The 15,270-nt window shown below is 41.4% G+C and overlaps 1 protein-coding gene across 2 annotated transcripts in view; it reads left to right on the forward strand.

Annotated features, from left to right (window-relative positions):
• Positions 1-12,935, forward strand: part of BRWD1 (bromodomain and WD repeat domain containing 1) — a 111,103-nt gene extending 98,168 nt beyond the window's left edge. For both annotated transcript variants that reach the window (XM_044250915.1, XM_044250916.1), the window contains exons 38-41: positions 1,835-2,058; positions 3,538-3,702; positions 6,046-6,957; positions 7,873-12,935. In XM_044250915.1, coding sequence (XP_044106850.1) covers positions 1,835-2,058; positions 3,538-3,702; positions 6,046-6,957; positions 7,873-9,014 — 2,443 coding nt within the window. In that variant the 3' untranslated portion in view covers positions 9,015-12,935. The remainder of the gene's footprint in view (positions 1-1,834; positions 2,059-3,537; positions 3,703-6,045; positions 6,958-7,872) is intronic.
• The last annotated feature ends 2,335 nt before the right edge of the window (positions 12,936-15,270 follow it).

Below are 15,270 nucleotides of genomic sequence, written 5' to 3' on the forward strand. Positions count from 1 at the left end.
CCTATTGCTTTACTCCTAAATACTTAGTGTGGATTTGCTAAAAAATAAATACATAAATAAGGTTCTAACCATACCTTATTGCATCTCTACCGTTGACCCAATAATGTCCTTAGGGCAAATTTTTTTTTTCCAATCTAGACCCAAAGGAGGATCTTGCATTGCGTATATATGGATATATATGTTTCTTTAGTCTGTTGTTTAAAAAAATACCAACTCATTTAATCCTCACACGATCCTATTTTCAGGTTTTTTTGTTTTTGTTTTTGTTTTTTTAAGTAAATCTCTACATGCAATGAGGGGTTCAGATTCACATCCCTGAGATCAAAAGTCATAGGCTCCACTGACTGGGCCAGCCAGGTGCTCCTCTTTAGTCTTAATCAGGAATTTTAATTTCATCCTTTGTCTTCTTAATTGACATTTTTGGAGAGTATGGGCCATTTATTTTATAAAATGAACCTCAGTTTGGGTTTTTTGGTTATCGTAGGAGTTTAATTAAAAAAAAAAAACCTTTCTTTTTGAACCAATGAAAAGTCAGGATGAAGAGGAAGCAGTCTTACTCCGTAGGTATTTATCACTTTGTTTTTTGTTTTAAAATGAAGTGTATGATGAGTATGAGCATGTAATTATTTCTTTTTATATTTATTGGTCTGTCCCTCAGTTGATAGTAATGGAAGTTTAATATTTTGACATAAGAAGCTTGAAATTTCCTGATGATGACAAAACAGCTGCTGCCTTTTTTTTTTTTTTAAAGATTTATTTATTTATTTATTTGGCAGACAGAAATCACAAGTAGGCAGAGAGGCAGGCAGAGAGAGGAGGAAGCAGGCTCTCTGCTGAGCAGAGAGTCTGATGTGGGGCTGGATCCCAGGACCCAGGATCATGACCTGAGCTGAAGGCAGAGACTTTAATGCATTGAGCCACCAGGTGGCCCAAAACAGCTGCTGCTTTAAAGAACCTTGTGGTTGGGGCACCTGGGTGGCTCAGTGGGTTAAGCCTCTGCCTTTAGCTCAGGTCATGATCTCGGGGTCCTAGGATCCAGCCCAGCATCAGGCTCTCTGCTCAGCAGGGAGCCTACTTCTCTCTCTCTGCCTGCTTGTCATCTCTGTCTGTCAAATAAATAAAATCTTTAAAAAAAAAAAAGAAAAAAAAAGAACCTTGTGGTTATTTTTAAGCTCAGATTAGATATTCTTAAAAGCTTCTCTGTATTGTTTTAAACAAAAATAGGATTATTCAAGATGAATATTAAACCCAGATCTGTAATTTAAAAACCAAAGACTGTCTTGTCCTAAACTTCTACTTTTTCTTCATAATCCATGGCTCAGGTAAGCAGCATAGTGAACTCGTTGGTACTTAGAAGTGAGTGGATTGGTGTTAGATAAAAACTATCTTGTTCTGATCTTTTTTTTTTTTTTTGCCTCTGTTCTTACTGTTTAGGTTTTGTTGCTTTCTCTTCTTAATCTTATACTGTAGTTTAGGAACAGATAGACAAGAGAGAAAATTGTGTCATACTGAGACTCAGTTTTGTTGCATTATGAATGAATGCCTGTATTACATGAACATTGGCTTTTACTCCAAAGAACTTTGACATTCAGTCTGATTCTCTGTTCATAACTCTGCTACTTGGATCATTTGTTCATTACTCCAGTTTGGAATAAAATTATGTACAATTTAGAGTAAGAATATTAGTAGTAATCCGTGTCAGAATAAGATGTTAACAATGAATATTTCAGTGTTTCAATCATAAAATTATTCTCATATTAAGAAATAGTATACTTTTACTCAGGCATTCTTGGTTTAATTAAATTTTGTTTTCTTTGTTCCTGTCTTTGACCAGAAATATCAAGCAGAAGCGGTTAAAATCTCAGACAAAAGTAATTCCTGAATTGGTAGGTTCTCCTACCCAGTCTACCTCCAGTAGGGCCGCTTACTCTGCGAGCCACAGGACAAGTGCTAGTGTCTCTTCAGGGGTGACGTCTGGTGACTCCTCGGATTCAACAGGATCGTCAGAAAGAAGGAGAAGTAGGCCTGTCACTCTGCATGATGGCTCCACGTTATCTGGTGAGACGGGAGCACTGTTAATTAACTGTCCATCACTCCTGTGTGTAGCACTGCCAGTTACTGTGCCTTCAGAGGAAGGAATAAATAAGACTGGCCTAACAGTTGAGGAAATTGTATTCAAAAGAGTCAGAAGTAACAAAATTGCAGCAGTTACTATATGTTTGATAAGTGCTGGTCTTTGCAAATGGTGCAGCTGCATTCTATGCAAACTTGAATCTTCTCTATTTTAAATAATGGGATATAAATATCACACTTAATATACAAAATATGATGCTTTTTTCTTCTTTTTTAAAAAAAACACATCATGATCATCATCATGTGAGCCTAGTAAATTCCAAGCTGCTTATGGTTCTTGGCTCTTTGGTAGTATAACCAAAGCTAATCCTAAACCTTTTTTAGCATTGTGGGAATGAGGCTGTGGTGGGTGTATACTTCCCTGTTGCTCTGAGTGATTTTGATGACTTACTATTATGACTTAAAATAATAGGACCAAAGAGGTAGAAGAATGCAATGTAGAGTGGCAAGCCTTGCAGAAGAATTTGGATTACTTATTTGGGTCCCTGGATGAGTAAGGGAATCACATGATGAATTCTGTTTCAGGAAGATCAGTCACTTTGGCAGTAATATGCAGGGAAAGGGAAGAATCTAGAAACCGAGTCAGTGTGCTGGGAAGTGGACCAGAATAGAATAGGGACAGGCAGAATGGCAAATGGCAGAGCAGTTTCAGAGACAGAAACACAACTTGGTGACTGGTGTCCTAACGCAGCCACTTTAACACGGAGTTGGGGTTGTATTTGTGGAGCAAAATTTTATCTTTTAGCAGCATGCTCCCACTCACTTTGATGAAACTTTCACTCTGTGACACGTTTGTAAGAATGGAGTAGACGAAAGAGCGGGAAGCTTCTCTGTGCCGTGTTCGCACTGGAGCGTGCACTCATTCAGTGAGGTCTTTAGGGAGAAGTGACATGTACTGTTCAAGTCATTTGTCTTGTTTTTTTCTGTCCTTCCCTCCCCCTTTTCAGTGGAACAGGTGGAAATGGCTCTTGAGCTGAAAGCACGTGTGGTACCACTGTGCTGTTACAGGGTTTACTAGCACAAGGCCTGAAAGTGTGTCCACTGACATGGGACTACACAGCAGTTGTCTATCCTGAAGGAAATACTGGTCTCAGGACAGAAGTGGATGGGGGGCTAATTACATTTCTAAATGGAAGTTTATGAAATACGTAAACTGTATTTACTGAATTCAATCCAGGATCAAAATGGTCCTTTCAGAAATGAGAAAAAACTGAATTTGGAATGCTGATGACATACTTTCTAATGCCAGAATTTTATGACCTGTTCTTTGAAACAGTTTTTAAAAACATAATCTCCTCTAAGTATTTTGAGAATCTGCTTTTAGTTTGTTGTTATGAAACAGCTGCGTGTGTGTGTAAAGAGAGAATATGTGTGACGAACTGCTGATGCTTTATTTTTTCTTAGAAAGTGAAATGGAAGATTCCTTAGGTACCTCTTCATCTTCAGCTTCTAATAGTTCAGAGGAAAGCAAAGAGAGTTCAAGACCGCGTGAAGCTTCCTTACGTAGTGGGCTGGCCAGAAGCAGTAGTCTCAGGGTGACAAGAACCAGAGCTGCTCAGAGGAAAAGTGGTAAGACACTCAGTGGTTGGTACTTCGGAGAAGTGTTTATCAAGGGAATCCCTAAGCTAAGCATAGAATGGTTTATTGTTTTAATGTATCTACACATATGGTTAAAGGTCTTTTTTAGATTTTTTTTTTTTAAAGATTTTATTTATTTGCCAGAGAGAGAAAGGAAGAGAGCAAGCATAAGGGGAGAAGCAGGCTCCTTGTCGAGCAATAAGCCTGATGAGGGACTCGATCCCAAGACCCTGAGATCATGACCTGAGGGGAAGGCATATGCTTAAAATTGCTGAGCCACGCAGGCATCTCACCATTTTAGATTTTTTTAAAAATTGTGATAGAATTGACAATACAACATTATATTTCCGGGGTACAACATAATGATTTGGTATTTGTACTGCAAAATGATCACAATAATATAGTTACAGTCAGTTATTATACATAGTTAAAGTTTTTCTTTATTTCTGGTGAAGAGGACTTTTAAGATTCACTTTTTTTTTTTTTTTTTAAGATTTTATTTTATTTATTTGACAGACAGAGATCACAAGTAGGCAGAGAGGCAGGCAGAGGGAGAGAGAGGAGGAAGCAGGCTCTCCGCTGAGCAGAGAGTCTGATGCGGGGCTCGATCCCAGGACTCTGGGATCATGACCTGAACCGAAGGCAGAGGCTTTAACCCACTGAGCCACCCAGGCGCCCCTTAAGATTCACTCTTAGCAGCTTTCAGATATGTAGGAGTACTAGCTGTGGTCATCATGCTGTACATTGCATCCCTGTGTCTTATAACTGGAAGTTCGTGTCTTTATCTCCTTCACCATTCCTCCCCCACCAAATCTGCTCTCTGATCAGTGAGCTTGGTTTTTCATTTGTTTTGGTTATTTTGTGTGTTAGGTTCCACATACAAGTGAAATTATACAGTATTTGTCTATTTCTGTCGACTTACTTTGCTTACTATGATACCTTCAGGGTCTATCCTTGTTGTCACAAATGGCAATATTCCATTTTTTAATGACCGAATAAAACTCTATTGTAGAGATACACCACATTATCTTTTCCATTCATCCGCCAATGGGTGCCTTGGTTGTTTCCTTATCTTGGCTTTTGTAAATAATGCTGCAGTGAAATTGGGGTGCAGATACCTTTTTAAGTTAGTGGTTCATTTTCTTTAGATAAATACCTAGTAGTGCAGTTGCGGGATCATAGGGTAGTTACAGTTTTAACCTTCTGAGGACCCTCTGTACTTTTTTTCCCACAGTGCCTGCCCCAGCTAGCATTCCCAGCAGCAGTGCATGAAGGTTTCCCTTTCTCTGCATTCTCGCCAACATCTGTTGTTCCTGTGTAATTTTATCTGTTCTGACAGGTGTGAGATGACATCTCACTGTGGTTTTGATTTGCATTTCCCTTATTGGTGGTGTTGAATATCTTTTTGCATTCTTTTGGCCATTATTTGTGAGCCATATTTTGAAAAATGTCTACTCAGGTCCCCTGCATTTTTTAATCAGATTGTTTTTTGCTGATGAACTGTATGAGGTCTTTAAATATTTTGAACAGTTAACTCCTTATCGCGTACATGATTTGCATGTATCAGTAGGTTGCCTTTTTATTTTGTTGATGATTTCTTTTGCTCTGCAGAAGCTTTTAGTTTGATGTAGTCCCACTTGTTAATTTTTGGGTTTATTGCCTTTACTTTTGCTGTCAGATCGAAAAAAAAAACCATCATTGGCAAGATCAGTGTTAAGGAGCTTAGACCCCCTGTGTTTTCTTTTAGGAGAGTTTATGGTTTCAGATCTTACATTCAAGTCTTTAATCCATTTTTATGTTAATTTTTGTGTATGTGTAAGATAGTAATCTCATTTCATTTTTTTGCTGGTTGGCTGCTGGGTGTCCCCAGCACTGTTTGTTCAAGAGACTGTCCTTTCTTCGTTGTATATTCTTGCCTCTTCTCTTGTAAATTAATTGACCTTGTAGGTGTGGGTTTATTCTGGGCTCTCTTCTGTTTCATCCTTAAGGCTGTTTTTTGTTTTTGTTTTTGATTTTGTTCTGGTTTGGGGTTTTTTTTTGGGAGTGGAGGATGCATGATCGAGGGTGAGAGGGAGAGAATCTTAAGCAGGCTCCACACCCAGCACAAGGCAGGGCTGGGTCTCTCAACCCTGAGATCATGACCTGGGCTGAAATCAAGAGTCAGACAGTTAACTTGAGACACCCAGGCGCCCCCATCCTTAGGGCTTTTTAGATATAGACGGGAAATCTGTTTTGGCATTAAAAGGTAGGGAACATCAGTTCTAAAATAATAAATTTTTTTAAAAAAATGTTGAAATGAAGACTTTCCTAATCTTATTGCTACTTTATTTCTAGGTCCAGTTTCTTTAGAGAATGGATGTGGCAGGAAAGCCACTCGAAAGAGAGTCTATTTAAGTGACTCTGATAACAATTCAGTGGAGACCCGTGAACATCTAAAAGCTAGGGCCGGAAATAACCGAAAAGTGCTACGGAAGTGTGCTGCCGTGGCTGCCAATAAGATAAAGCTCATGAGTGACGTAGAGGAGAACTCTAGCTCTGAAAGTGTCTGTTCTGGCCGTAAGCTGCCTCACCGTAATGCTTCTGCTGTGGCTAGAAAAAAATTATTACATAATTCCGAAGATGATCAGAGCTTAAAGTCTGAAATTGAAGAAGAGGAACCAAAAGACCGAAATCAGCCATTACCACTGTCCAGTTCTCATGCTGCCCAGAATACTGTGAATGAGTCTGAAAATGGGGATTCAGAGTCAGAAAGTGATTTGCGAGTAGCCCGCAAAAATTGGCATGCCAATGGGTATAAGTCGCATGCTCCAGCAACTTCTAAAACTAAATTTCTGAAAATAGAGTCTTCTGATGAAGACTCTCAAAGTCATGATTCCGATAATGTACATAATAGAACTGCTGGTCCGTCCACATCTGGGCAGAAACTTAAGGCAGAGAGCATCTCAGAGGAAGAGGAGGAAGCAGATTCTGAACCAAGAAAGTATGCTGGTAGGAAATACAACACAGGTCGCAAGAATCTTACTTTCCTTAAAAAAGCAAAGATCTTCAGTGATTCAGAGGACTCGGAATCTGAAGAGGAAGATCGAGAAGGTGGCAGCTACCACAGAATGGAAACGAACCTGGTTAGAGGGGGTTCGAAGTGTGAACCCACTGCTGGGTCCCAGTGTTTCTCAGATCATGTATCTGAGACTGATTTGGATTCAGATGATGACAATACAAAAGGCAAACCAAACAATTTTATGAAAGGTAATTCAAAATATGTAATCTTGGCTTACTGGCGTGTTCTCACTGTTCTTTCCTTAGAGCTTTGTTTTTTTGTTTCCCCCCATGAATCTTCTCTTCACCGGTGATTTTCTGTCCATCGCATGCGTTCTCCCTCTTGTTCTGTGCATCCCTGATGTTCTGTGTGCACGCATAACTGGTTGCCAAACATGTTTAGTTTTATTCACATAACAGGCAGTCTTGACCTTAACAGCTGTTTCTGGTAAGATTTCACTTCTTGTATTGGCTGTGGGTTTCAGGAAAGCAGAGGCAAGCACATTTATAAGCTGTGGTGTTAGTTTAAGAGGAGGAAAGAAAAGGGTAGGACTGTTTGCTTGGAAGGGATGCGTAACACCGACAGCAGCAGCCCCCAGCAGAGTGCCCCCCCCCAGCTGGCCTGTGGGTCAGGAAAGTAGTAGCTCGTTGGGTCTGCATGTTTTTTATGAGCCTGGCTGTCATTATTGTCCACCTGCCTCGTAAGAACTCTGGAGCACAGAGGGGGGAACCGCCTCCTGATGTAAGGGGGTATTGGCAGGTGGCGGCCAAAGCGAAGATTAAGGGTGTTGGTGTAACTTCAGTGTTGTGAAGTGAAAAAAGTTTCAGGGAGGCTGAGGGTCGGTGATGAGTTTGGGTACGCCAGGGCACTAGTGAGAAGTTAGTGAGAAGTTAGTGTGTATTCGTGTAAACCAAACGTCTGTGTCCTGTGTGTTGTGTCTGTGTGTCGCAAGGCCCGGGGCGTCGGCGCGGCAGCGCGCTGCGCCCGTGACCGGTGCTGCGGCCGCCCGAGCGCCGCTGCTCCTCCTTCCGATGCCAGCTCCGGTCGCTTAGAAAGACGGGCAGGGAATTCCTCCACACGTGCCCTTGCGGATTAAAAGGATGCTCTTCATTTTTAATTTGTAGATCGCGCATCTCAGGACCACGGGCAAAGCAGGAAGGTCTCCAGGAAAAGGGTCTGTTCCAGCGACTCAGACAGCAATTCGAAGGTGGCTAAGAAGGCCTCAGAAGCCAAAACGGGTCTCCTCAGGACTCCGCGGAGACGGGCGACCGCCGCTGCCGGTAAGACCAAGCTCGGGAGTGACGCGGAGGACGTCCGCGTAGACGGCGCGTGCCCCGGAAGCAGAAGCGGCCGGAGGAAGCCCCTCCCTCCCGCTCGTGCCCCCGCTGGGAAGACGGCGGGCGAGTCTGCGGGAGACGGCGGCCGGCAAGTGCCAAACGAGCCGCGCGCCGGCGACTCGGAGGGCCGCGCCGGAGGCGTCCGTCCGTCTTCGCGCGGAGACTCGGGCTCCGAAGGGCTGCCGAGCCCCGAGCCCAGGAGCACGGCCGCCGGGAGGCCCGGAGCACACGGTGCGCCTTCGCACGCCCGGAGTTGCTCGGTCGGCGCTTCGGAGGAGCCGTCGCGAAGCCATATTCCCGGGGGTGAGGCGGGTGCGCCGGGCCCCGCGGAGGCCGCTCTGGCGCCGAAGGCGAGCGCCGAGAACGCCTTTGAGGACGACCTGAACTACGGGCTGCGCAGGTGGAACGGCCGGCGGCTCCGGACCTACGGGAAGGCGCCGTTCAGCGCGACCAAGGCGCTGCGGGCGTCGCAGGCAGCGGCCGAGGCCGACGCCAAGAGGAAGAGGCTGCGGCCCGGGCCCGAGAGCGGGCCGGCGGCCGGGCCCGGAGGCGCGTCCGAGCTGGGGGCCGACGGCGGCCCCGGATCCGACTCCGAGGTGGCGTCTGGGACTGAATCCGACGTGGACTGTGCCGATGACGCGAAAGCCAAAAAGAGGAAAACCAGAGGAAAAGCAAAAGCGGCGAGAAAAGGTAAAGCTTGTGCAGCCGCCGCATCTAGAGGCGCGAGGCGGCCGAGACAGAGCAAACGGCCTAGGCTGAGTGTGGACGATAACGACTGGGAGGACTTGGACTATGCAAAATCGAAAAGAGGTCTTCGACGTTCGAAAATCAAAACGAGAAATCAGGGCAGAAGGACCGTGAGATACCATGATGGGGATGATGACAGAAGCTTAGAAAATGTGTTGGATTTTGATGATTGCACCTTATGACCTTGCCAGAAAGCCAGTTCATTGAAAGAGGAAATGGACTGGAATTTATGGTGAAAGTTGGTTGTTGAAATTATTTTTTGTCCTACAATTCAGGGAATATATTTATATTTTTCTATGAAAAGTTATGAATGTGACTAAATCATGACTGTTATCTTTATTTGCACTTGCTTGCCTTTGTAGCAGCGCTCAGCACAGGTGCCAAAATACGCTTCATTTTGGGGGCAGATCTACTTTGACAGTATTTAACTACAGATAGCAAGAATTTGAAATCTGTTCAACACTAGACATCCTGGTTATCGAAACCGATAAGCATTACTTTCATGGTAGCAAGTGTCACGCAGTTACTTTCTGAACCCGTCAAGAGGTGGTAGTTTCTAACCCCTGTCCTGTTGTAGTCGAACAGTTTCACGTGGCCTATGTTTACAGATTGTTCATACATATTATGTGCATACTGACATTATAATCATGGGAGGTGTAACCATGATTAGTAGGCGAGGTACCTACCACTCCCCCCCCCCACCCCTTCCCTGGCTACTTGAGCAGAATGCATTATACCAGATTTGGTCATTTTCATTGAAATGGTTTCTTTCCAAATGCTGTTGGGTCTTTTTTCTCTTCTTCTTTATTTTTAAGGAAAACGTCATCACTTTTATTTTATAAACTTGAATTTATAAAGTGCTGGTAAATTATTTTTTAAAATGTTTTGATTGTATATTTTAAACCTCTAAGGCCCAGACCATAGTCCTGGCATTTTCTTTTCAATTGTGCACTAACAGAATGCTATATAATTTGTCTTTTCAAGATCTCCTGGTTTCTTTGTAAGGGATTTAACCAAAATCTTGGTCTTCCATAGTCTTACTCTGTGAAATAGAGGAGTTTGTGTGCCTTAGATTTAGGAAAAGTGTGTTCTTTAATAGAGTGTACAGGGCCAAGAGAGTATTTAAATTATATGTAGTTTCCCCTCCTTTCCACTGAGATTGTAGAGTTGTTTTGTTAAGAGTGCAATCACAAATCTCATTTATATAGGAAAACAGTTAAACGTCATTCTCTGTCTCTTTGTTTTAGCTTACTGCTGCCATGTGCAATCCCAGGTGTTCTTTGCGGGGGCAACTAAATGTATCTTTACTAGTGACCTCTAGTTTAAATCTAAGAAACTGTCATGTGTTGTGGGAAAATAATTTTGAAATCCATTTATAGTGAAACTTCTATCACATCATCAAATACATAAATAAGTACACTTATTTTCGAGCCAAATATTTTTGCTTGATAGGTTGTGCTACTCCATACAGTGTAGGTGGCCATTCCTAGCTTGTTTGTGCCTGAAGATGGACTTGATTCAAATGGTTTACATATTTTGTAGCGAAGGAGTATGTTACAGTACTCCCACCTTTGTTATTTATTGGCCCTGTGTTTGGTTCCAGACAAAATTAACCTTTTTCTCCTGTGTATCCTAAAGGTGGCAGGTATGGAAAAGCATCAGACTCTGGTATCAGTGTTAGAGAATGTTCTTAAGTGTTGTTACTTTTCAGTTATCTGTTCATTCGACATGGTAGAAGGTACTTTGATGTAAGGGGAAGGATATTTTTGGACATTACCAGTTGCGGTAGGTGAGATAGACCTACCCATCCTTTGTTGTTGAGAGAGCTGTGATTACTTCAAAACTATGAAGCTCTTCTTATTAGAGTTCATGTTGAGTATATGGTAGAGAGAGTGATTCAGGAGAATTGGCCTTGACTCTTGACCTGAAAACATTAATGGAATGTTCTTTACTTCCCTAGTTTTAAGCAATGGTGATAGATGTCCTATCCATTAATTTATTTAAACTCTTCTAAAGCTTCTCAGTTTTATATCTATTCTCAGGGTTATAACTCCATGTTTACCATCATCTGCAAAAAGGTACCAAAAAAATCCATAAATACAAATATAGAATATGTTCATAAATACATAAATTCTTTTGGTAGAATGAGACTTTGATCATTAGCCTTCATCAGTAGAACTATTCTTATCTTTTGGACTGAATTAACTGGTCATAGATTGGCTGGTCAACCAATTACTAATTTTTCTTTTTGTCTTAAACTGTTAGACCTTTGTGTATAGAAAGCAGTATTTTGGTTTCACCTGGAAAAAAAAACAAACCCAAGAATTTGGCCTCATGACTTTGAAGATGTGGTTGACAGTGGTAGCTTCTCAAGTTCTGAAGTAAAACTAAGGGATTATAGTGAGAATCACTTTTATGGGTTTTTTTGGTCATGGTGCTATTCCTAAGGTTAACTTTGAATATGTGACACACACTCCTAAGTACTTTAAGGAAAATTAATAAATAATTAATAGTTCAAAATGTTTACATTGAGCACTAGAACATGTTTGACTTTTTTTCTACTTTTCTTTATGCGAAATGCGCAGGGATTTAATGCACGGATGTACTTTAATGTGTTTGGGATCAGTTTGTATATACTTGTGAAAAAAGACAAAAGCTTGCAGACTGAATGTGAACTGATCCGGAAGTAAGTGCTATAGTTTTTCATTGCACTTGAAGTCACTTAATGGTGTATATGAGCAACAACAAAAACTGCTGTGGTTGTGTTTGTTCAGGGTCCTATGATTTTATTCATATATGGTTGAAAAAAAGGGCTGAGGTATTTAGATTTGAGTTTTGATTCATTTGAAAGACTATTAAGGAAAAAGATGTCAAACATTTAAGAAATAGGTGAGGTTTAAAAACTTTTTTTTTTTTTTTAAATCAGACTTACTTTAAAAGGTATATCAACAATGTGTAGTAAGTTCTGAATAAAAGGGAAAGTGTATCCCATTTTCAGATAATTCTTAGGGTGGTCATTCTCCCTTTTTTATTTTAGGGGAAAAATCTCTGATTACATTCGTTCTCAATTTAGTAATTATTTGGAAAGAATGATAAAGCATTTACTCACAGCTTCTAAGTTACAACACAAAAGTTTCTTTTAAATAGTACATGAAAATGGGGAGAAAGAACTTATGTTTGGGGAAAAGGCACTTCAAAACCTAGAATTGCAAATGAGAAGTTACGAAGCTAATAAAAATGCCATCTTGAAGGTATTATCGTCCAAAAATAAGAATAAGACTTGTCACTAAATCTTCACACTCCGTTGGTTGCTGACCTCTTAGATAAGAGTTCTTAGGACTGCCTTGGGTTCATACTACATTCCCTGTCCTTCTAGCCTTTTTTTCTTTAGAATAATCAGAACACAATTTGTTAATTTAATTGTATCATTTTAAAAACTACATTGAAAGGACTTCAATCTCTCATCAGTGCACATTGAATTTGATTGTGCCACCTGAGAAAAATGAGGTTTGTGTATCACTAGAATGCAAGAATGTTGTTCACAGTGCTTACAGTATTTTTGGTTTTTCCTTTCTACTCAATTGCGTTGGTTTTTTTTTTTTTTTTTTTTTTTTTGAGTAACTTCTAAATGGCTAGAACAGGTCTGTTTGCCTTGCCCTTTATAGCTGAAATACCAGCTCCATCCTTTTCATCCATGTTAAGTCAACATATTTCCTTGATTCGGCATCTTGGAGTAGTCCACAAACACTTCAGTGTCTTACGTTGTATGGAAATTGTAGTTGAGTTATTTTCTGGTGTGATGTAGTCCCCCTCCCTGCGGGAGAACTCTCCGTTATTATGTAAGTCCATCTCTCAACTCCTGCTGTGGATAACAGGATGGAATAAAGGAGAAACCTTAAGAAATTTGCAACCTCACTGTTTAAAGACTGTCTCTAATTCTAGTATTTGGGAGCAAAGACCAACAAGTAAAATTGTCAATGCTAGGGAGAAAATGGAACATTGTGGAAAAATCTAGTCCAACTAGATTAGTAAGTGCTAATACCACTTGGTAGCTCAAAAGTTGTGAATGAATGGAGATTAAAGTGTAAAGACCTTAATGGTGAGGGCTGTGTTGTCTTTTCTCACTTTTTTTTTTTAATTTGAGGTGTTTGTAGCTGTTTTCTTAAATTATAGATGTTGCCAAACAGTACGTGGGGATTCTCAAAAGTTGGAAGGTTTTTACTAGTCACTAATAATCTTCCAAGCTAGTTCCTTAATACACTGTGAATTTGGTGGGAAAATATCAAGACTTTACTTGGTGTCTCCTTAAGCATTGCTTGTATGGATCTGATGTAGGGAGTTTGGATGGGGGACAGTTACAACATTGGGGTCTTACAAATCTGCAGGGTCTGTCTCTGGCAGCATGTAAGTAACTGTAGAATATGTATCTATTTGTCCGACCAACTGACTGTTTCATTGAATTTAATTATCAGTGTTTGAGCATATTTTCTGGTCATGCTTTAGTTTTTAAGGTAAGTTTTATCATTTATGAAAACCTTTAATGGGATTCTGACTGACCTAAGTGAAACAAGACAACCAGTTACAGTTTGCCTGGACTGCAGCAGCCGGCCTGTCCTACAGGAGTAGTATTTAAAAGTAACTACCCTTTTTTGATCAGTAGTTACATCATGAAACAATCTCATTTTTAATATACTGAAGGTAATTTTCGAAGTGTCAGTCCATACTTAGTCCTCGGACAGTATGCACACATTCAGTTCACCTGTGAAATTCTGACCATTTTCACTGGAGCCGGATGAAAAAATTCTCCGGTTTTTCACTCCCACACAAGATCTCTCAGACTTTTCTAAATTAACTCATTATCACAGCTCACAACTCAGTTGTCATCTAGGAACCAGTTTTCTTTACCTTTTTTAAAGTCAATTACTAACTAAAAGAGTATAATAAATTTAATGTTATCTTACCATCTTAAACAACTTCAAGCCTTCTAGCTGATTAATTCTATAAGGTCTGCAGTAGGCAGTCGATTTACCTTGCAACTCATCTTTACTCTTGAACAGCTCTATTTTTTCTCTCAAACCTCTGTCCTCTTGTGATTGCTTTCTCAGGCAGAATGCAGGGCCACCCTGTCATACGGGCTGGGGGTGGGGGAGGGAGTTGAAAGATGGGCCCCAAAGGGGTTGTCCTTGGATTGTCTGTGCCCTGCTGCTTTTCATTAGGGAAGTAATAAAGTAGATTGAAAACCAGGGTTAATGCCTGATCCCTTATCCTGCCCAACAGTTTAAAATGCTCTCAGATCTCTTGGGGCACCTGGGTGGCCCAGCAGGTTAAGCCTCTGCCTTCCGCTCAGGTCATGATCTCAGGGTCCTGGGATCGAGCCCTGCACTGGGCTCTCTGCTTGGCAGGGAGCCTGCTTCCCTATCCCCTCTCTGCCTACTTGTGATCTTACTCTCTGTCAAATAAAATCTTTTTTAAAAAATGCTCTGAGATCTCTTTCAAGAAGTTCATTAAACCCAGAAACCAGTATTGCACTGTATGTCAGCAAAAATTTAAAGTTAAAGACTTCATTAGACAGGTACAGGATCCCTCAATTGATAGTTCACAGAGCTTTTATCAGATTTTTAGGGGGAAAAAAAAACGGCAGTAGCTATCACAAGTCTTTGACAGTTGCTGGTTAACAACTGTGTTCTGGGGATGCGAGGAAGCCAGAGTGATGAGCTATGTCACCCGTCAGAGCCAAACAGAATTCTGTGGTGCCCATCACAGAGTGTGTTGAAGACTTGATAGATGCATTTATTCATCTGTTCAACTGTAAAGTGACCAAGCTAGTGAAGAACAGCTCTTGATTCGGGAATCATTTCTGACAATCTCCTGACCTGATGTGGGCGTACTGTAGAAGCTGACTTTGCAGTGTTACCAGCTCCCCCAGAAAACAGGAAAGTGCTCAGCTCAGGGAGTTACAGAAAACACGTAAAGACGCTTTCCAGTGTATGGGGTGTTTTTTGGAAACCTGTGCTTTGGGAGGAATGAATATCCATGATAAATGCTGTTTGCGCCTTGAGATTTTGATCATTTCATTGCTTTTCAGTGAAGGGCAGACAAGGAATTTTTTTTTAAGATTTTTAAAATTTATTTGACAGACCACAAGTAGGCAGAGAGGCAGGCAGGGGGAAGGGGAAGCAGGCTCCCCGCTGAGCAGAGAGCCCAGTGTGGGGCTCAATCCCAGGACCCCAAGATCAGGATGGGAGCCAAAGGCGGAGGCTTAAACCACTGTGCCACCCAGATGCCCCAAAGGGCAGGCAAGAAAGAAGGCATCTCAAACTAGCTCTGATGAAAGCCTTGCTCGAGAGGTTACGTTGATTTGCAAACAAGGTTTCCGCTCTGGATTTACCACCAGCCACGACAACCAGTAATGTCCAGTACTTCAAAAATATGTGAAAT

The sequence above is a fragment of the Neovison vison genome, chromosome 6 (genome assembly GCF_020171115.1).
Source record: "Neovison vison isolate M4711 chromosome 6, ASM_NN_V1, whole genome shotgun sequence".
Classification (NCBI taxonomy): Eukaryota; Metazoa; Chordata; class Mammalia; order Carnivora; family Mustelidae; genus Neogale; species Neogale vison.